The sequence below is a fragment of the Kogia breviceps genome, chromosome 17 (assembly GCF_026419965.1).
Source record: "Kogia breviceps isolate mKogBre1 chromosome 17, mKogBre1 haplotype 1, whole genome shotgun sequence".
Classification (NCBI taxonomy): Eukaryota; Metazoa; Chordata; class Mammalia; order Artiodactyla; family Physeteridae; genus Kogia; species Kogia breviceps.
Genome location: NC_081326.1, coordinates 74,849,293 through 74,870,594, shown reverse-complemented (window position 1 = coordinate 74,870,594; position 21,302 = coordinate 74,849,293). Strand labels below are relative to the sequence as shown.

The following is a 21,302-nucleotide window of genomic DNA, read 5'->3' as shown; positions in this document are numbered from 1 at the left end:
GTGAGAGGCCCGCGTACCGAAAAAAAAAAAAAATCATCTTGGCATTTTCAGCCGTCTAGGTGGGTGGAACCCTCCTGTCCCTGAGCCCAGCCACGGCAGCTGCCAGCGCCTCAGCCCTCTCGTTCAGTCTGCACTCACCTACGCCCTCTCCCCCACCGCCTTATCCTGAAGCCCATCTCACACCAAGCATCTTTTCACCTATAAGGTTTTCTGTACATGTGACCGAAAGATACGGAGTCTTTACAAACGCGGCTCGGTACCCTTAGCACGCAAAGTAGCTCCGGTGCCGGTTCCCTGAGAGGTCCGGGCAGTGTCCCCGAGCCTCGGCCTCTGACGCTCCTGCCTCTCCTGACAGGCCTCCGGTGTTCCAGCAGCCCGTCATCTTTCTAGGGGCGGATGTCACGCACCCACCTGCCGGGGACGGGAAGAAGCCGTCCATCGCCGCCGTGAGTATCACCCCCTGCGGGGTCCCCTGCGGGTCTGCGTTGCTGCGTGATCAGCACGTCCGTACTTCTTGGCCCTTTCCTTGTCTGGTCAGCACGAACAGTGCAGCAGGGTGGCCTGGTGGGGTCATGTCCCTGGCACTCGCCGCCTGGTTCCCTCTGGGTGGCATCTGCAGGCGACTGGTTTCAGGCCAGCTTGCCTTTGGGACACCCGTCACTCTTAGGGCTCGGAGTCTTGGCCTGCTGTGTGTGGAGGTGCACATGGCTTTGGGAAGACGGGGTGCTTGAAAGCATTAGGAACACCGTCGCCGCCACTGTCGCCCGGTGCCTCCTCTGGGCTGACGTAAGTCAGCCACATCTAATCACAAGCAGAATTAGGGGTTCAGAACAATCGTTGATTTTTTTTATTAGGTCCCTCAGGCAAACTTTTATTCTCTGGAACATGTTTATAAACACTACAGCCACACACTCAGAAGAATCGTAAAGGTGGTGGGTTTGCACGTGACGAGCCCTCTCCTGGACCCCCTTCCCCACCAGAGCAGGGGCCCACGGGGCTCCCGCTGAACCCGCGTTGCCCCGCAGGTCGTGGGCAGCATGGACGCCCACCCGAACCGCTACTGCGCCACCGTGCGCGTCCAGCAGCACCGGCAGGAGATCATCCAGGACCTGGCGGCCATGGTGCGCGAGCTTCTCATCCAGTTCTACAAGTCCACGCGCTTCAAGCCCACCCGCATCATCTTCTACCGAGACGGCGTCTCCGAGGGGCAGTTCCAGCAGGTCGGCCATCGCCCCCGCTTTTTCCCTGCCCTCTTCCCGGCGTCTTCAACTCACCTGTTTCTCAGCAGGACAGCTTCTCGGGTTCGCTGTGAAGACAGTGGTGTGGTTTTCGTTTTGCCCCCAGGTTTATCTCGTCGCCGTGTGGGCGGTAGTGACGGGCTCGGGGCTGTCAGGACCCTGCGGCAGGTCGGCCGGAGAGGCCTGTCCGGGCAGACTCGGGCCAGCACACGCCAGCCAGGGGCCCTTCCCGCCTCCAGGCTTTGCCTTGTAGGCTGTGGGGAGTCTCTGTGGGGCAGGGACACAGCGGTGGCTCAGGGGTCACCTCTGTCTGCGAAGGAGGGGGCGGGCTGGAGCGGGGGCAGCGCAGAGCAGGCTGAGGACAGTGGCCAGGCGGAGGGTAGGTGGGAGCCCTTTGGAAATAGCAGGACGCAGCCACTGCCGGGACGTGCAGGGAGAGGCGGCACCTTAGGCGACGTGTGGGGCATCGCCTTGACGAAACGTCTGGAAGGCAGGGGAGCCTCTTAGACACCGGGGCTCTGGAGGAGGGGCAGGTGAGGACAAAGGGGGGTTTGTTGCTGTGCTCCAGGTGAAAGCACCCGCAGCGTCTCCAAGTCGAGGGGACGGTGGGCAGCGGTGAATCCATCTGAGCCTGGACCTCGGGGCATTGATGCCCTGAGTGTGTCCATATGTGGCCAGGGCTAACGCCACCTGCACCCCTTCCGCGTCTCCAGTGCACGCTTCGTCGAGAGACAGTAGCAGGGAAGGCAGAAGTATCCGATGCTGCAGGAGACCCGGCCAGACAGGCAGACATCCTGAGAGGCACTCCAGTGTGTCCCAAGGCCCTAGGCCGCCTTGCTAGGCAGGCGGGGTGGCACGTGACGAGGCGCGGGTGCCAGTGCCTTCCTGGTCCAGAGTAGGAGCAGCTGGGGCCACAGCAGGCGAGGGCGATGGCTTCGAGGTTCCTTGACCGCCTGGTAGCTCCTGGCCAGGGCCCCTGATTCGGAGCTTCTGTGGGAACCTGGCTCGGGGACTCCTGGGCCGCCTCTCGGGTCCAGATCCAGCTTGTGCCAGCCGACCTCGAAGCCCCTCTGACACAAAACCGTCTGGTTCCCTCCGTTGGGAGATGTTCTCCCCTCTTCTGAGCGCCCGTTCACCCTCTGTCATGGGCATTCTTACTGCAGAAGAGAGTTTGTGTCACCCTCCGTTTCCTCTCTCTGTGAATGCACTCCACATCTCACAGAATCACCACAGTGGGGTTTCTGGACCCAAAACCCAAGACATATTTTTGAGACGTCACAACACACCATCTGATGAGGGCAGTTGCTGAAACCCTGAGGTGTGTGGTCGCTGTAGCAGCCGCCACCACCCCGTGCCAGGCTGTGTGCCTGTTCGTCTCTGACACCGGTGGGGGAGCAGAGACAGTGCCAGCATCCTTGTACCCTAACTCCTGGTGCTTCGCAGGTGACTTTAGTCCTCGCAGCGAGCTTGCAAGGTGGGATGTTCCCATTTTAAAACTTGAAAAAAACCGGGGATCAGACAGGGTGCGTGGCTTTCCAAAGCCACACGGTTACTTCGTGGTAGAGCTGGGATTTGAACTCAGGTCCAAGTCCTAAGCCAGTGCTTTTTGGGTTGTTTTGTTTTGTTTTGTTTTGTTTTTTACTAGATGTTCTCCATCTTCTCCAATCCAGAAATAAGCTGTTGGATTGGTTTGTTCATGTATGTGTTTCCCACAGTGTGCGCCTCATGCCCACGGTGGGTGGTAGCAGTTAGAACATTCCAGAGACCGTGCTCAGCCTGTTTCTCCACTGTCTAACCTAAACCATTTAACCATGAAACCTGGGTATCGTTTGCTCCATGATATTAATGAAGGAACAGGCTCAGAGAGAGAGAATCACGCAGGTGACAACAAGCTAGTGGAACTACAAGCCTTAACATAAATAATGTATCAAACGTGCACATGAGTAAGGGATTCATCCCAGGTAGCAAGAGGCCTGAAAGCATCTAGTGATCCTCAGAAGTGTTCTTCTTCCTTTCCCTAGGTTCTTCACCACGAGTTACTGGCTATCCGAGAGGCGTGCATTAAGCTGGAGAAAGACTACCAGCCGGGCATCACGTTCATAGTGGTCCAGAAGAGGCACCACACCCGGCTCTTCTGCACCGACAAGAGTGAGCGGGTGAGTGTCCCCGACCCGGGGCTGCGCAGCCTCGAGGGACACGGCTCTCACGCCCCGCACCGCCTCCCAGGCTCCTGGGAGACCCGGCCCTTGGTGGCGACCCAGGCTGAGACGTTGGAGAGGGGCTCTCCTCGGTTTGGTGCGGAGTTTGAACCTGCAAACCCCCCAGGTCCGGGATAGGCCCAGGCGGATGTCATTTATCCGATAAGGGAGTCACCAAAGGTGAGGTTTCGGGGCCGGTTAGCAGTCATGGTCGTTGACAGCATAGCGTAAGGGATGCGTGAGAATGCAGTAAAGTGGGGTGCCCACGGGGTGGTTGGGGTGCTGGAAGAGGGCCTGGGGAGCTCCCTCAGGGGTCTGGTCTAGAGAAACACGGAAAGACAGCGGTGTCCAAGCTCCTCTCCCCTCTCCTGGCTGTTTCAGAGCAAGAGCCACGAGCGTGCAGGGGACTTAAGACTTGTAGTTGTAACTGCTGAGAATCGCCCACAGTTGGAGAAAGATCAGAACCCTTAGGTTAAAAGCCCTCTCCTGTTCCCAACAGGATAAATAAAAATAAAAATAAATCCGTACCTAGACACATTGTCCTAAAACTGCACAGCGTCAAAGTAACTGCATGAGAAAGAAGACCTCCCAGCAGGGAAGGACATTCCATTAGACTGTCCACCAGCGGGGCTGGAAGTTGGGGGTTAGTGTGCACGCGGTGCAGCCCGCTGATGCCACAGTGGCACCACAGCACCGAAAGTGCCTCTTGCCTAAATGGAAGACAAAATGCAAATTGAGAGTCAATAGCGAGGAAAAGGGATACTTTGTCATGATCACCGAGAAGATAGAACAGCTGTGAGCGTGGATGTACCTCACGCCATGACCTAAAAATATGTAAAGAAAAAAAGTGAAGCAGAAACAGACAGAATCTCAAGGAGAAGTTGACAAACACCATCAAAGAGGTCTGTTTTAACAGACCGCTATCAGAAAGTGAAACAGGCCCAAGTTAGTAAAAACGGAAAATGGGAAGAAAGGAATGAGCCAGACCTGACAGACAGAACTCTGCCTGTGACAGCTGAGCTCGCGCTGAGGGCTTACATGCGCTGGCGTTGTCCCAGGTCACAAAAGAGGTCTCAGCAGATTGCCAGACCTCAGTATTCTAGAAACCACATTTTAAAAAAAATTTATTTATTTTAGGGGGGGCTGCATTGGGTCTTCATTGCTGCACGCGGGCTTTCTCTAGTTGCGGCGAGCAGGGGCTACTCTTCGTTGCGGTGCGCAGGTTTCTCGTTGTGGAGCACGGGCTCTAGGCACACAGGCCCTAGGGTGCTCAGGCTTCAGTAATTGCGGCACGTGGGCTCAGGAGTCGCAGTGCACGAGCTCTAGGGCATGTGGGCTCGGTAGTTACAGTGCATGGGCTCTAGGGCACGTGGGCTTCAGTAGTTGCGGCTCTTGGGCTCTGTAGTTGCGGTTTGTGGGCTCTAGAGTGCAGGCTCAGTAGCTGTGGTGCACGGGCTTAGTTGCTCCACGGCATGGGAGATCTTCCTGGACCAGGGTTCGAACCCGTGTCCCCTGCATTGGCAGGCAGATTCTCAACCACTGCGCCACCAGGGAAGCCCCTTTGCAGTTTTAAAATCTGCAAAGTAACACAATATAATGCTAACGGAGACTTAAATATGTAGCAGAGAATAAAAGTATGTGTGGGAATAATAAAGTCTAGATTTGAGACTGCAGCATGGAAGGGATACAAAGGTAGGCACTCTTTTCAAATATTTTACTTATTTAAAAAATCTGGGACTTCCCTGGTGGTGCAGTGCTTAAGAATCCGCCTGCCAGTGCAGGGCACACGGGTTCGATCCCTGGTCCGGGAAGATCCCACATACCGCGGAACAACTAAGCTTGTGCACCGCAACTACTGAGCCCGCATGCCTAGAGCCCGTGCTCCGCAACAAGAGAAGCCACTGCAGTGAGAAGCCCACGCACTGCAACAAAGAGTAGCCCCCGCTCGCCGCAACTAGAGAGAGCCCACGCGCAGCAGCAAAGACCCAACGCAGCCATAAATAAATAAACAAACAAATGAACAAATAAATAAATAAATAATCTGAAGGTGTAAAAAAAAGTTTGAGAAGTAAAACACACACACACACACACACACACACATCTGAAGGTGCAGAGGGGTTACACTGGAGATTCTCTTTTTTGTGTGTATATTTGAAATTGCACGACTGAAAAAAAAAAAAAAAAATCAATCAGTGACTTCGTGACTGATTGGGAGTTTTGCTCCAGTAGCGTAGCTGGATGTTTGGTGGTTTTTCGATGCTAGTGTGTAAACGGAGAGTCAAGTGGTTTGGTGGAATTTGTCGTCCCTCCCACACCCCAGCCCCTTGGATGGCCTCTGGTGGAGCAACCCGCCCTCCCTGCGGCGGTGATTGAACCCCCAGTAGAGTGGGGAAGCTCTTGACAGCTGTCAGGGTTTTCTAGCCCTTCTGCCTTGAGTATCGTGTGTGTGTGTGTGTGTGTGTGTGTGTGTGTGTGTGTGTCTGCGAGCGCGCGGGCGGGCGCACATGGGCAGGTGACAGCTGTCACGTGTCCGTCGTCTGGTCTTAGATCTGTTATGTTGGTGACAGTTTCCATCTTGGCCTCAGCAATAATGAAGACCCTTCAGGTGGTCCACGCAGATGCTTCCGTGAAGGGAAGACTCTGCATTTCCCTCGGGGGCCTTTACGGGCTGGTGAAAAATAACCGCAGCCCAAAAAGAACGGGAATGAATTGCATTTCAGCTGTTAGTATATATGCCAGATTTTAAGGCCACAGCGCTGAGCACACGTGCTGGCCAGTTTAAGGACTTCAGAGCAGGAAGGAGTGTGGCCGCGTCCCGCCCGCCCCCCCGCCTTGCCCTGCTGCCTCCGGCGTGTCTAACGGGCTCTGTGTTGCTGAAGGTGGGGAAGAGCGGTAACATCCCAGCGGGGACCACTGTGGACACGAAGATCACCCACCCGACCGAGTTCGACTTCTACCTGTGCAGCCACGCCGGCATCCAGGTGAGGCCAGAGGCCCGCGCCACGCAGTCTCGGCGCCTCGGGGGGCCGTCCGCACGGCCAGCAAGCACTCGCAGAGCACAGACCTGTGCCAGCTGCCCCGGCGGGCCCCGGGGATGTGGTGGTGAACAGCACGGACGGGGCTCCGGTCCATCCCGAGGGGTCGCAGGCGGTTGACCGGTGAACCGTGGGGGCTGAGAACCGTCAGGTGCTGGGGACGGAGGACCCACGGGGGTGCTGTGCTGGGGCGGGAGCGGGTTCCCGTTTTAGCCAAGACGAGGCCCAGGAGGCAGGAGCGGTGAGTGTGAAGGCCAGGCAGGCCGGCGGGGACAAGGGGCGTCCCTGCGTGCTTGGAGCTGGGCGAGCTCGATGGGGTCTGAGATGTGACAGAGGGGCAGGGCCAGCCTGTGTGCCCGCCACGCACGGGCACTGGGGTACGGGGAGGGTGCCCACGTGGCATTCCTTCCCTACCGGCGAAGGGACCCACGGCTTGCCAGGAGTGATTCTGAGAGATCATGTTGCCACCTCAGAGGTGCCACGTCCAGAGTACCTGTTGTCAGAGCGGAGCCGCCAGGATCTGCGAGGCTGTGCCCCTTGGGACAGGAGGAACTTGGCTCTGGGTGCCCGTCCTGCTTCACCACAGAGGGGCTCTTGGGCGTTTCAAGTTATAAGTGAGGACTTAAATATCCATGCCCAAGGGATTTGAACTGAAAGTTGGAGGGCTTACCGTAAACTTTGTGCTTCCGCCACGGGAAGTACACCTGCACGTCCTTCACATCACCGTGGCTCTAGGACAGGGCTTGGCAAACTGGCCCGTGGGCCGCATCCAGCCTGCAGCCTGTCGGGGTGCAGCCTGAGGGCTGAGCGGTGTTTACGTTTTTAAAGGTTGTTAAAAAGGAAGAAGAGGAACGTGGCTCAGAGAGGACGGAGGCTTCCGCGGTGTTTCCCGGGCACGTCTGTCCCCGTGATGGCTTCCGTGTCGGGCGGGCACTTTTTCTGTAGAGGCCACCCTGGCTTCCATCACAGTCTGTCTTTCCTGGCTCCCCTCCTGGTGGGTGGAGCCCTCGCCCCCCTGGGCTTCTGGTTTGTGTAAGGGGTACACCTGTCTCCCTCCATTTTCTGCGCAGGCACTTTCTAACGGGGGACATCTCGCACCGGAGGCATTTAAGGGCTGTGACAAAATGGCCTCGAGGGGCCCTGCTCCGCTGTGGCTGCCCTGTCCCCGGCACCCCCTCTGACACAAAACACCCCGCTGCCCGCAGGCCCCCACGACGGCCACCGATTAACTGCTGGAAGTGGGGCGCAGAACGTGTGCTTCATCAGCGGATGGGAGTGGGAGCGTCTGCCGCCCACCGCTCCCCGGGAGCCCGAACACAGACAGAGAGTCAGGAAGGGCCTGCTGGCTGGCTTGGGTTGAGTGGCAGGGAAGGCGGGCGGGGAGAAGCCGGAGAAAGGCCCTTCCCTCAAGCGCGCTCCCAGCTGAGCGGCCACGGGTGCCCCGGCAAGCAGTGCAGCGGCCATGCCGGCACCCGAGCCCCGGCGGGCGCTCTGCCTCGGGCGTGGGCCAGGCGACCACCCCCACCTCCTTCAGTTTTGAAAGTTTCCAAACCGCATGCACTGCACCAAATAAATATATGTTCAGACTCCCATTTTAAAGGCGTTAATATGTAACTTATTAGAGATTTCTTCTTGCCTTTATAAATAAAGCATTGTCAGAAACCTAGTATATACAAATGACATTCTCCTCCAAACAACCATTTCTGTATTATGTCTTTCCTATGAGTTTTCTCTACACAAATAAATGTATGTGTAGTGTGTTATTTTACCAGTAGGGGGTCATAGACTATGTGGCTCTGGTGCCTGTTTGGAATATGATACATGACAGGATAATATAAATACCTTCTTGTCACTGACCGTCCTCCCCCTGTATCCTCTGTGAAGGATTCTGCTGTGGGGTGGAAGCACAGCTTCTCTCGGCAGCACCCTTTTGCAGGTGAGTTCTGGACTTCTCTCTTGCATGTTTACCTCTCTGACCCTCTGATCTGCTTTTAGGGAACAAGCAGGCCTTCCCACTATCACGTGCTTTGGGATGACAATCGTTTCTCTTCCGATGAGCTGCAGATTCTCACCTACCAGCTGTGTCACACCTACGTGCGCTGCACGCGCTCCGTGTCCATCCCGGCGCCGGCATACTATGCTCACCTGGTGGCCTTCCGGGCCAGGTACCACCTGGTGGATAAAGAACATGATAGGTGAGTGGCATGCCTTTCCTGGCTGGGGTCGTTTCTGCAACAGGCCTTGGCAGCTGCTTTTCTGGAATGGGAAGCAGTGGGGTCCCAGTGGCTGGAGCCGACCCTGACACAGACACCCAAAAGCTAGCATCTTCACCGCCATTTGTTAGCTGTGTGGCTGCCTCCCCAGATGGCTGGTGCGTGGTCCTAACTTAGCTATCAGTGTGCTGCCTCATGGTGCGTTAAAGGCTGCGCTCTCTCTCTCTCTCTCTCTCTCTCTCTCTCTCTCTCTCTCTCTCTCCTCCCTCCCTCTCTCTCTCTCTCTCTCTCTCTCTCCTCCCTCCCTCTCTCTCTCTCCTCTCTCTCTCTCTCTCTCTCTCTCTCTCCTCCCTCCCTCTCTCTCTCTCTCTCTCTCTCCTCTCCCTCCCTCCCTCCCTCCTTCCCTCCCTCCCTCCCTCCCTCTCTCTCCCTCTCTCTCCCTCCCTCCCTCCCCCCTCCCTCCCTCTCTCTCTCTCCCTCTCTCTCCCTCCCTCCCTCCCTCCCTCTCTCTCTCTCCCTCTCTCTCTCTCTCTCTCTCTCCTCCCTCCCTCTCTCTCTCTCTCTCTCTCTCTCTCTCTGTCCCCCATCCCCACAGTGCTGAAGGAAGCCATACCTCCGGGCAGAGTAACGGACGAGACCACCAGGCGTTGGCAAAGGCAGTCCAGGTCCATCAGGACACGCTGCGCACCATGTACTTTGCTTGACATGTTTTAGTGTTTACGATTGTGTACCGAGTTGGATTCACATGAGACCAGCTACACTCAGACCAACAAATGGCGACGCCCAGCCCTCCCGTGACAGCCAGCATCGAACAGGAGACGCCATTGATTTTAGTAGATTCTCCATTTTCCAGAATGCCTTCCGTCCCAGATTTCAAACTTGGATTTTGAACTGCAGACCTGTATGAGACCCCATTGTCGTAGGAAATATGGTTTGCCAAAATCTTATAAGCTGCTTATTAAAATAGAGTCCCGTGTTTCCTAAAAATCTCCTAAAACCAGTCTATGAACTCAGGGCTTTAAAACATTTTTAATTTATTTGGTCGTTCAATTTACTTGTTTTTAACACATGATTCTATATGAAATTGATGGGCTCAAACTAGCTGTGAACGTTCTGTGAGAGTGAAAGCAACATAAAACACATTGTGGTTTTAAAGCCTTGAACATCCTGATGCTGTCACTAAAGTTTATTTCAGAGTGACACCCGTGTGCTCCTGACCTGGCTCCCACCAGCCGTCCGGGGTCCGAGGGCAGGGCCAGGCGAGGCGCCCTGGTGTCTCTGCCACTGCCCGCCTTTCATTCAGCCCCAAGGAAGGAGGGGTGGCAGAAGGTGGGCCGTGTGTGTTTACAACATTTATAGGTCCAGAGGGATTGGCAGACAAGTGCCATTTTAATAAAAATTTATTTTAAAAAAGAAAAAAGACAATATGCCGACAGTCTAATCATAAGATTTGTCCTATAGGACTGTGACATTTATTTTCCAAAGTTTCTAAAGAATACGGGTCTGTGGTGATAAATACAGTACAATCCTTTTTCACTGTTATGTCTTTAATGTAAGAGAAGAATATATATATCTGGTTTGCAGTATTAATGTGATAGATAGATGCTGTTTTTCATTTTACTGACTACGGGGTGCTTCTTGTGATCTGTTTAGCATATCAAGAGTGTTTTGGAGCCTGGAGCCTGGACCACCCTTGTGGTTCCTCAGTGCTTAAGTACAGGAGTATGCAATTGACTCAGTGTGCCGCGGCCCACCCCGCGTGTGGACCGCGCCGCCCGGACCCGCAGGAGGACGGAGCGCGTTCCCAGCACTCACTCCCCTCCCCGCCTCATCCCCGTGCGTCGCTCAGCCAATTAAGCACAAATGGAATGTGTGTACCCTTCCACTCCTGGGAATGAGTCTGCGTATCAGCGTGCACGTCTCTCTGCGTGTGGTTTGTTAGACGAGCGTCATAGGATCTATGCACTGAGACACAGAGAAGGCTGCCGGTGGTGGCGCTCTGCGGGATGCGAGGCCAGCGTTCCGCGAAGGAGCCCAGCCCTCGGGAGGATGGCTGATGGCGAAGCCGGCAGGAGAGGCAGACCCTTCTGCTAGGATTTGCGTTCTGGGCCCCGGACGTGGGTTTGCCAGTCTAGAATCCATTGCACTAAGAATCATACCGTGGACAGCTCGACAGGGGTGACAGCAGAGAGCTCCGTTTGTGCTAAATGGGCTTTTTGTCCGTGTAGGCGGTTTTCTAAGAGTCAAATCCACATTCAGTACAGAGATTCTAGGAAGGAGATGAACCTTTCCCTAGTGCTGCTTCGTGCTCTGTAGGTTTCCTCTGGCCCTGCTGATGGCCCTCCCACCCCAGCCTGACATTTGCCTCTGGCGCTGCGGTGAAGGGGGGGTCCCAACCAGGGTGCCTGGCGCTGGGGTTAGCGCCCGCCTCGGGCTCGTGTGAGGGCTCCGCGGGGGCGGGGAAGCGCTGTCATGGACACTCGGCCTGGATTTTGGCGGCAATGACGACAAAGCGGTGACTATTATTTGTGACAATATATACTCAAGAGTGGTGTGTGTGTGTGTGCGTGCGTGCGTGTGCGCGTGTGTGTGCATGTGGGTGTCTTATTAATGGCATTAGTCTCTTCTTGCTGTATCATTTTTTTTTTTTTGTCTTTTTAAATGACAGAAGCCTCTGCTCTAAGAAATGTTGCAATTCCCTGTCATTTTATTAGCAAGTGGCACTTTCTCCTATTCAGAAGGATACCAGTACACTCTTGGCTTAAGTTACCGGGAGCATTCAAACTAAGGAGGGAATCTTTTCACGAATACACTTTTAAAATCTGAACTTAGGTTAGTTTTCAGTCATTTTTTAGGATCATCTAGAACCGTGTGTCTCGAAGGTATGTTTCCACCACTTGCAACAGGATCCCGGTGGTCGGGGCATTGGCCGTAAAAACGCCGTGACTCCTGTGCTCGCTGCGGCCACTGGGCTGGCGGCTGGGCGTCTGCGTTTTACGCCATCGGCTGGGGGTCCAGGGCTGCCTGGAGTCCGAGAACCTCTGATCTAGAGCCTCCTGGAGAGTGTGCTCCCTTAAGCACCGAGGGCCCAGCAGGGAGGGACTCCCAGCAACGCAGGGAAACGTTTTCTAAGCGAATACACCCGGCGGGATCACAGGCTGGCAGAAAATGAGACCTAAATTTTTAAAAAATCGTCTTGAAGGAAAAGTTTTCTTTCTAGAGGGCCAAAGGTACTTTGAGAGAGGTACTTGTTACAGCCCTGTGCTTGCTTTATAAAACTTCTACTACTTAAAAGCATTCATAAACCAAACGTCTCCAGCCGGGTTAGCCGCATACCTTTGTACGTGTCTGACGGTTCAGAATTCAAATGGCTGTAGTTACAATTTCTCAGGTAAAGAACCGCTTTCCCAAATTTCTACCGATCCCCCCCCATTATTAGGATAAATTTTGAGACAGCGTAAAACCTCAAGGTGCGGTAGAATAAGTCCAAGCCCTGTTCACGTGGAAGCCAAGAGGGGCCCTGCCTGTTCCGTGTGGGTCACGCCCGCCCAGGGCAGCCTCGTGGCCGCCCGAGAGGGGCTCCGGGCACCTCCAGCCTCTGCCTGCATTTGACAGGTTTCCTGAGGCCTGTGAGGGGCTGTGCAAATCGCAGAGGTGTCCACTCGCCGGCTTTGCCCGACCCCACTAAGTAAGGTGTGCCTTGCTTTAAGCAAACTGAATGTGAACATTATGAAGTAGAAATCTGGATTCATTTCAAAGAAACACTGGGGTTTATCTCTTCAGAAGAGGTCTCCCAATTTCGATCCTTATCCTGGTACTCTTCCTAGTATATTTTAAAACATTCACCGTAAGAAAAGTTAACATATTCCCATCCCTTCACCACTTCCTATCTCACCCTAATAGCTAAGTGACGGAAGAACCCCGGGGGAGCTGCTTCGAGTCGTGTGTTGTGTAGGAGAGCCCTTTGGCCCTGCTGAGATTCCATCCTGCTGTTTGTGTACCTATTATAATAAGCTCAGATGTTCCTAGTTCAGAGAAATGTTGTAAAACTGGGCATACCTATCCTTTTAGAAACGGATTGTTTTATATTGGTTTTGGTTTTCTGTTTTGAGAAGACGTCACATGTACACTTGATGCTACATTTTAGGGTCTGCTTTTTTCTTTTCAAGATGGTGTTGCTTTTTGGTAGTGTTCTCACACTCCCATGCACGAATGTTTGCACTCTGGAACCGCGAGCGATCCCTGGCCGCTGCGCTGGCTTCCCCAGGAGGGACTTGTGGGAAGTGGAGTGATTTCTGCGCTGGGTGAGCTTGGCCGTAAGCAGTGCCGTCGTGATGTTCACCCCAGCGTGTGCTCGTTCGAAGAGACAGTTTAAGTTCAGTTCCTACAGCAGGGTTGTGGGCGGGTGGGTATCGATGTTATATTGTATGTTATTTTTATTGTTGTTAAATGCAGATATTGCTATTTATTTTTTCCTTTCTGCTCTGGTTTGATTTGGCTGATATGGATATTCCAGTGCATGTGGTACCTGATGAGTATGATAGAAATTATTTTCCCCAACTTTTATAAATTACCTAATGTTTACCTTCAAGTTTGCTGGATGATTTATTTTTGAAAGCCACAAATGTAATTTTTCTGGATGAATTGTTTTTCTTACATATGCAGCAATGTAATTTAACATTGATCTGCAGGGTGACTTAAATTTTATTTTTACAAGGCAGTTTTTCAGTCAGATTCTATATTTGATACAATATGTTAAGGGTAGCCCAGCCAGGCGTCGTGCAGCTGGGACACCAGGCTGTCTCGAGGAGGCCCCCGGCGGCTGGGACAGCTTCTCTCGGTGGCTTGGCATCATGAAAGCACTAGGCTGTTTCATGGAGCCACCCGTCAGGATCTGGATGGAGTCCTTGAGTGGGACTTTGATCTGTTGGGCAGTTCAAAGGATTTTTCATGGGCATTTTCCTACACCTAAGGCAGTTCCATTAAGAGGAGCTTTAGAAGTTGACATAATCCAGACAGTGGACAATCCCAGTGGCCCAGACAAGCCATAGAAATTTCCCCGTGACCTCTCTTTAACTCATCTCTCACGCTCATGAGAAAAGGAATGTACAATGAATAGAAACTTCCTCAGTGTTCATACGCCTCACTTTCAGAATGCAAATACTTTGTATTTTAAGCCCTCCCCCAAAGTAACCAAGAATATTCTCTCTAGCTGCCGTGCCAGCAGTTTCGGCTGCTGTGACGTTTCTCAGTGTAGACACAGTGCACGTGTGACTTCGTAATAGGGCTGCCCGTGTTACACACACATGCTGACTCTTTTTGTAAGGAAAATTTTCAACTCGAAGTAATTGCACTGATTTTTTGACAGCTTCCTTTTTATTATGTCCAACTTTGCATCTGCTGTACTTGTTTGAAATGATTGTAAATAGATTTAGGATAGCAGAAATGATGTAATACAACGCGTTGCTTTGTTTCAGTGATCCTGCCACGTTTTTCAGTATTATGTGTTAGAGCCGTGTGGGCTGGCCGCTGCCCTTCCCCCTCTACGGCCGTGTATGTGTGTGTGTGTGTGTGTGTGTGTGTGTGTGTGTGTGTGTGTGTGTTGACCATTCACGAAGGACAGATTAGCCTCGTTGCTGTCTTTTTCTGGAAGGAAGTTTGCAGTGTATTGGAAGAAGAGTGTGCTCTCTCCTTGCGGTCTGAGATTTCATTCTAAGAGGATTAATTGTAAATCCTTTGAATACTTCTGGTCTGTTTAATTCCTCGTTATTTGCCATGACTCCCTAAAGCATTTGCTGCTAGCTCCCTCCAGCATTTGACAGCTTGGATAGGAAGCATCTGAACGGCCAATGTTACTAGAGAGTCAGGGCCTCCCTTGCTTCTCTTTGGTCACCCGTCATTTTAAAGCCATGAGGTCGCTGTTATGTCAAAACTGTCATTTGTGGCTTAACCCATAGATGCCAGGCAGACCTGAAACGCAGTGCCGTTCCTTTAGGCCTCATGATTGGGCCAGATGAGAAGTACGTGCTCCAGTCCACGGCGTGTAAGTCTGTCTGTGATCAGCTACACAGGATCAGACACGCAGAGGAGCTTTTAAACCCAAACCAGTCACCTGAGTGTGTGTTACTGTCCCGTTGATGCCATCCCGGCGCCCTCACTTAGTGCTTTTTTGGATGTTTTGCCATTTTATTGTCTAAAGTGAATGTATTTTGGCTTGGCCATATCACTACAGAAGGTGGTTTCTAATACCTTTTAGTTTAAAAATAAATAAAAATAAAACGCAGATAAAGGCTACCTCTGAATTCTCAATAGATTCATGTTTGCTTTTAAGTGTAGCTGTCCACACTGAAAATAGCCAAAAGGTTGCCTGAATCAACTGAATTGTGAACATCTCTCTGTTCAGTTCTGGCTTGAAAATTTGTGTGCCATACTGTGACCCACGGGCAGTCCCCTCCTCCCTCTCTGGGTGTCCGGGGTGGACCAGGGACTCCTCAGGGCTGCCCGGCTCCGAGATGTTAGGACTCTCAGTGGCCAGCAGGAAGGAAACGCAAGGGCCTTTCTGCACCGTCCTCAGGTGCAGGGCCGTGTGTGGTGGGACCTGGAAGCGACCCACTGTCCTGGCTTTTCACTTTCCTATTTGACATAAGAAAGCACTTTTTTTCTCTGCTTTACTTATGAATGGGTTGAAAGTGTCTCCTTCTACTCTCTCCTCCCTTTTTGTACACTCTGTAAAATCACAAAGGTGCTTAAACACCGACTCTTGTGCAAATAGTACTTCAGTAGCTGCATGGTTTCAAAATGCAGTACAGATGTCATTGACCTTTGACTTGGGAACCTTGAGTTACTAATCACTCTATACTTTAAAGTGAGCTCAGGTGTGAAAGCAGAATGTTCTGTTCGAATCCAAGGCCCTTTGCTTGAAAGGAGCACAGGGTCCAGGGTGGCAGCGTCTTGAAGTAGGGGTTCCTGCTGCTGGCGCCCTGGACCGGGACGCCAGCCTGCGGGAAGGCCGGCCTGGAGAGCTCGGCATCACGTGTCACGAACCACTTTGCTGTCAGAAATCTCACCTGCCCCCACGCTGCTGTGGGTCGGTCAGTGTCGCCCCCGCTGCTCCGTCGCGTCTTTTCTGTAGGTTCCTCGTGCTCTCTCGTCTTCAGAAGGTGAGCATTTGCTCCCGATCACGTGCGCTGGTTTGCTCCTGAGTTCGGGAGGGACAGTTGGGCGGTGTTGCAGTTGCAGGCGTCTGGGTGTGAGGAGGTGGCGGCTCCGCTCTCTTCTGGACGCTCATCAGACCTTGACTTTGGCCCAGAGAGGTTCCAGGTGCGCCATTACGAGGAAGTCCTTGCCTTCAACGCTGCATGCTGCGCTTTAATTCCGAAAGCGCCAAGTGTCCTTTGTGGTCTAAGAATGTGTAATTCTGCAGTTGCGCTGTCCTGTAGACACAGACCACCCCGAGAAGCGTGGTCACTGGGGAGTGTCCGCTACATCTGCTGACCGGCTTTGGGGCTGCTGGGCTCTGCTGAAGTGGCCTCGTTTTCAGCCAGAAACCCATACAGGGCTTTCTGGGGGCCGCTGCGCAGCGGCCGGCTCCTCGCTTTAGTGATGTCAGCCGTTGACTCAGATCTCCCACCTGCTTCCTGCACTCATGTCCCCAGCGTCCCGGCATCTCTGCGTTCATGAAAGATCATTAAAGATGAGGAAACTGAAGATTACTGGTGCTTTTGTTAACACTTTTCTGTCTTGTTGGTTAATGTGAAAAATTCAGGTGTGTTAGATCTTTAAACGCCCTTGGTGGTGTGACCGTAGGCTTGGGTCCTCACCTCACCCCGCTTCTTTAGGCGGTTGGAGGAGGCTGAATGATCTCCTAGTTACAACTTCCTTGGCCTCAAGTAGTTCAGAGTTAAAGCTACAACACCAAATATTGACTCCTCCCCCACCCCCACCCCCACCCCCAAGTGTCTCCAGGAGCTCGATGTTCAGGCCAGCCTCATTCGGTACCTTCTGGAATCTTCAGGGTCCTCAGAACCACGAGTTGATGGTTGTGAATGTGCCCGTGAATGTACCCCCTCGCCACCCACCACCACCGACCGGGCTGGGGGGTGCGATGCGGATGGGCTGCCCGGCCCCGCTGGATGGAACTGGGGGGCCCAGGGCTCCTCTGGACTCTGGAGATGCTGGGAACGATGCTGGGGGTGGGAGAGGGCAGCCCCTCTGAGCCAGGAGGCAGGCGGTTCCCAGGCCTCCCCTGGTCTCCAGAGGCCAGGGGTGCCAGACTGAGCGTGTTCTGGAGACCCCGTCTCAGCCTCCGTGCCTTTCAAGTCCAGTCCTCCGTGTCCTTTCGAAATCACGTGGGGGCTGCGTTGCTGGGAAGGAAGCCCGGCCCGACACACGCTCAGTCACCGGCCCTCTGCCTTGGAAGCCGCGTCTGCTCCTCGGCTCCCGCGCCCTGGCTCCTGTGGGAAGTCGCTGGGCTCTGGCCGCGTGGCTCCTCCCGGGCCCTGAGCGCGTCCGTGCACAGGACCCCTCTCTTAGTCAGGTGCTGACTGTGACCAGCGGCAGACCTGGGGGTTTTGTTCTCAAGGTCACTCAATGAGGACGTTGAGTGTAACGGAACTAGATCGTTTTCAAAAAGGAATTGGAGTTGGACTCGTGTCTTTGTAAAATGCGTGGGGAGTCCCCAGATGTCAGGTGCTATTTCAGTTGTTGGAGGGCCCCGCGTTGTTGTTTGGTGACGTGCTGGGAAACTGCGTCCTCGGGAGTGGTGTCACCTGGAGCTGTGCACGTAGGACTCGGGTTTTGACGTCTCGAAGATGCAGGTTTTTAGCTCTGACTTTTCCAAGCCAGGTATTGAGTTGAGCAGTTTTCTTGGCTGGCGGTCTAGTTAAAAGCCACCCTTGTCTGTCAGTGGATGGTTTTAAGCGGGGGAAATAACCCAGTGTTACTTATTTTAAACTGTCTAGAAAAGCCTTCGAGGTGGCAGCTCTTGGCCCTTCCGTCTCCCCCTACCCTCTGTTCTGAAAGGCAGAGGCACCGGGCACTGGGGGGGGGGGGCTGCGGGCGGCTTTGGGGGGGTCGTAACACAGCGATGACGTGGGCTCCTCTTCAAAGCCAAATAGATACGTGACTAAAATCCTGGAAGTCTGCGGTTTAGCACTGAACTGAAATTCACCTCCTGAGTTTGATAGTGGATTTTACATGTGGTTGTTGAAGGTATAAATTCATGTTTTGTAACTGTAGCGGCAAGTGAGTTTTTACTTTTTAAAAAGTTTTAAGGGAATAATTGTAAGTTTCTGTGCAGCAAAGTGGCTAATTATTCATTAAATACAAGAATGTAGTGTCTAAATCCAGATTTTTTCTTACCTCTGGTACACTTCAGATTACTTACCTAATATGTATTGAGGGGTTTTAACCCTGAGTTTTATCGACTTTTCTAGTTTTATTTTATTTTTATAAAATAATTGAAAAAAACAAAAATGAATTCAAAAGTTCCATAGGTAGATCTTGCCCCTTCTTAATTTTCTCCCACAAAAAAAGATTTTAGAAGACATTTTGAATCAAAATGTATTATGACCATTTAAAGTTTACTGTTTTCTAAGAAGCTGAGCAGCTAAAGGGCCTCATTTCAGGTGGTACTGTGCGTACTGTCTGCGGACTCGTTTACCTGTGCGGTGGGTCTACGTGACGATGTCTTGTGCTTGCAATATAGAAACCGTGCAGTGCTGTTGTGTACATTGACAGTTCCTGTATAAACTAGTATTTATATACATTGGCCTCTCTGTATAACTTTTCATTTGCTTACATGAATTGTAAAATTAAATATAAAATTATAGTACCTGCTAAATACAAATCTGAGGCTTCCTGTCCTTGTCTTTAGTTTAATACCATTCTGTGTGTTTTGAAGATGTCCAATGCTTGCATGATGGTAGGTGGTAATGCCACTTTAAATTAAGCCTTAATCAGATGTTAAATTTGTAAGTTTCACAGTATGCAAAAATACTAGGCAGAATGAATTTAAACTGTTCCGATCAAGATGCTATATCATAATTCAACAAGTCTTTTCTCCGGAGTTATAAAGGGAAACTTTCAGTGATACAGATCTGTTTCTCTCTGTTTCTGGTCTGGCTTGGCTGTTGCCATTGCTTGATGAAAATGGACCATTGTGCATTTCTGTGGCAGTCAGTCAAAAAGACCTGTTCTAAAAGTCTTGAGACTTTTTCAGGGTTATTTTTAAATGTTTGATTTTTTTTTTTTTTTTCCCTCCAGTCTGAGATGTATTTATGGCTGATGGAGAGTATGATTTAGGCATAAATCTTCTTTGCAAACCTGCTCACGTTCTAAGCTTTCTTCAGGTAGTGCCACCTGTCATTGCTTCTGCATATGATTAAATGGATTTTTGTTTTTGTAAAAAAGCATCTTAAATTTAGACATAAAATGGAGGGGACCCAGCTTTCTTTACAATGTGGATCTACCTCAGTTAAACAGTTGGGTGCTATTTACTAAGTCTGTCAAATTAAATTGGAAGAAGTAACAAAACAGTGAAATATAACTCCACACAAAGCTTGAAATCATAATTTCCGTTTATTTAATAATATCTATTTATTTTGTGCCTTTTGTGTTGAATCCTAATGCATTGAAAAAATCAGTATGAAATTAAGTATTTTATATTGTACATGGGGAGAAAAAGCCCAATTGGCCGTGGAATTTGATAGATCACCCCAGCCAACTAAACACTAACGTATACTGGAATCCCAACTGCCCTCTTGTGAAAAGAAACATAGACTTATGTCCAAGAGCAAATTTGACATTTTACAAGCAAATTCCAAACTCTTCTACGCATATATTTGTAGCTATCACTTCATTTTCTGTGCCAATGAAGGGGCGACCAAAAACAACTCACAAACACTCTTGTCATTGCTTTTTCACCACACGTGCCCTCCCGGCCTTCCTCTGGCATATTTTGTAAGTTTATTTCGTAAGCAGCGAATGGACTATTGTTGATTTCATCTCTCCCACCCTCCTGGTGTGGGTGTTGGTGACCATCGACAGAGGCAGGGAGGGCCGCTGGCTGGGGGGGGAGGGAGGGGGGGAGGGGTGCTGCCTGCAGCAGCAGCCCCAGGGTTTCTGTAAGTTAGGAGAGCTTTCTGGCAGGTGAGAAAATCGGATAGATCGATGACTTTCCATGCTTTTATATTTGGCAGTTTACAAAGTCTAGACTTTTCCTACTATGGCAATCTTTTTTAACTTAATTCTTTGGAGGTAACACAGTATTTTGGAGTCTTACAAATTTGATTTTATACCAATAAGAAATAAAAATTAGGGATCTTTCCTGTAGTTTATAGTTTTACTATTTTAAAGAGATCTCTGAATTTTACAAGAGAACCAACATTCCTTAGTGGCATAACTTTGAAAGTTGATTTGGGAGGCTTTTCGCTTCAGGATCTCAAAAATATTGGGATGATTCTAGTTAAATGTTTTTAATTTTTAAAATTCCATCAGGTCAATACTTAAGCTATATTTTGTAAAGAGTAAATCATCCTTTAGTATGCTGCATGTAAAGATCAGCGTTGTTGCACTTTCTCAATAATAATAAATGCCCTACAATTGGCTCACCAGTAAGCATTTTGTTTTTTACCTGACAAGAGTACTTCGGGGCAGGTGATGAAATTTATATAGGTACCTCAAGAAAAAGAACCTGAATATGCTGCATTTTGTTTCTTTAGCTTTTATACGTAGCATTTTGTTCTGCTCTTATGATTTTGTTTAGATATATGCTTTTTGGACCCCAGTAGACTGTTAAAAAGAGATTTTAAAGTTACTCTTGTAGGGATACAGTATCTTTTTTTTTTTTTTTTTTTTTTTTTTAACGTACTGCAATATCTGGTTCAAAGGTTGCCCACCAGGAGATTAATACTTTACCCAAATACACCTGAGAAAAAGGATACCATGTTTATAAGCAGACAATAATGTTCCCAATCCTTTCTGTTCATGCTGCTTTCTTAATTCTTTTCTCCGTATCATCAAGAGGTTGGACGACTTATTTCTAAGGTCAGACTTAAGCATCATAGCATCTTAATGTTTCCAACACAGACCTCACAGAATCGCCATTCAGTAAGTAGCATGATCCTAAAGGTATTGCTGGCACCAGGCAGCCGGATCCATCTGGGCTCTGAAGAGCCGGTCTTCACACTTCTCTATTCCCCAGCACTCACCCCACACTGAACACACGGGGAGTGGTCTTGATTGACAAAGATTAAACTGGTGAAGAAAGCTAAAGGCTGAGACACTGAGCATCTATTGTCGTGTTTAAGCTTAGCTGGGTCCTTTAGAGTTTGTTTTACAGCTTACTAGGTTAAGTAGTTTGCACTATTTTTGCAATAAATTCATGGAAAACCTAACAGTTACTTGTTTTGTTTCTTACTGTGTGTATATAAACTAATACTAAAAAGTTTGGCATAGTGTTTTTTTCACCTCCTTACATAACCCTTAACATGCACAGAATGCTGTAAATCTGATACAATATGATGTGAATGATATTTTATAAAGTTATTTTGTATGGTGTCAATTTTGTTTTGCCTCATAGTATGTCAGCAAAAAATAAAATAAAATTCCTCGTATTTA

The 21,302-nt window shown here is 50.7% G+C and overlaps 1 protein-coding gene across 10 annotated transcripts in view; it reads left to right on the top strand.

Annotated features, from left to right (window-relative positions):
- The window catches only part of AGO2 (argonaute RISC catalytic component 2), a 105,857-nt gene extending 84,555 nt beyond the window's left edge, over nt 1–21,302 (top strand). For 7 of the 10 annotated variants that reach the window (XM_059043019.2, XM_067018007.1, XM_067018015.1 and 4 more), the window contains 6 exons: nt 356–446; nt 1,026–1,220; nt 3,260–3,394; nt 6,316–6,417; nt 8,467–8,666; nt 9,280–21,302. In XM_059043019.2, coding sequence (XP_058899002.1) covers nt 356–446; nt 1,026–1,220; nt 3,260–3,394; nt 6,316–6,417; nt 8,467–8,666; nt 9,280–9,388 — 832 coding nt within the window. In that variant the 3' untranslated portion in view covers nt 9,389–21,302. Of the gene's footprint in view, nt 1–355; nt 447–1,025; nt 1,221–3,259; nt 3,395–6,315; nt 6,418–8,355; nt 8,408–8,466; nt 8,667–9,279 lie in introns of all 10 variants that reach the window. The other 3 variants (XM_059043020.2, XM_067018009.1, XM_067018011.1) reach the window with 2 other exon arrangements.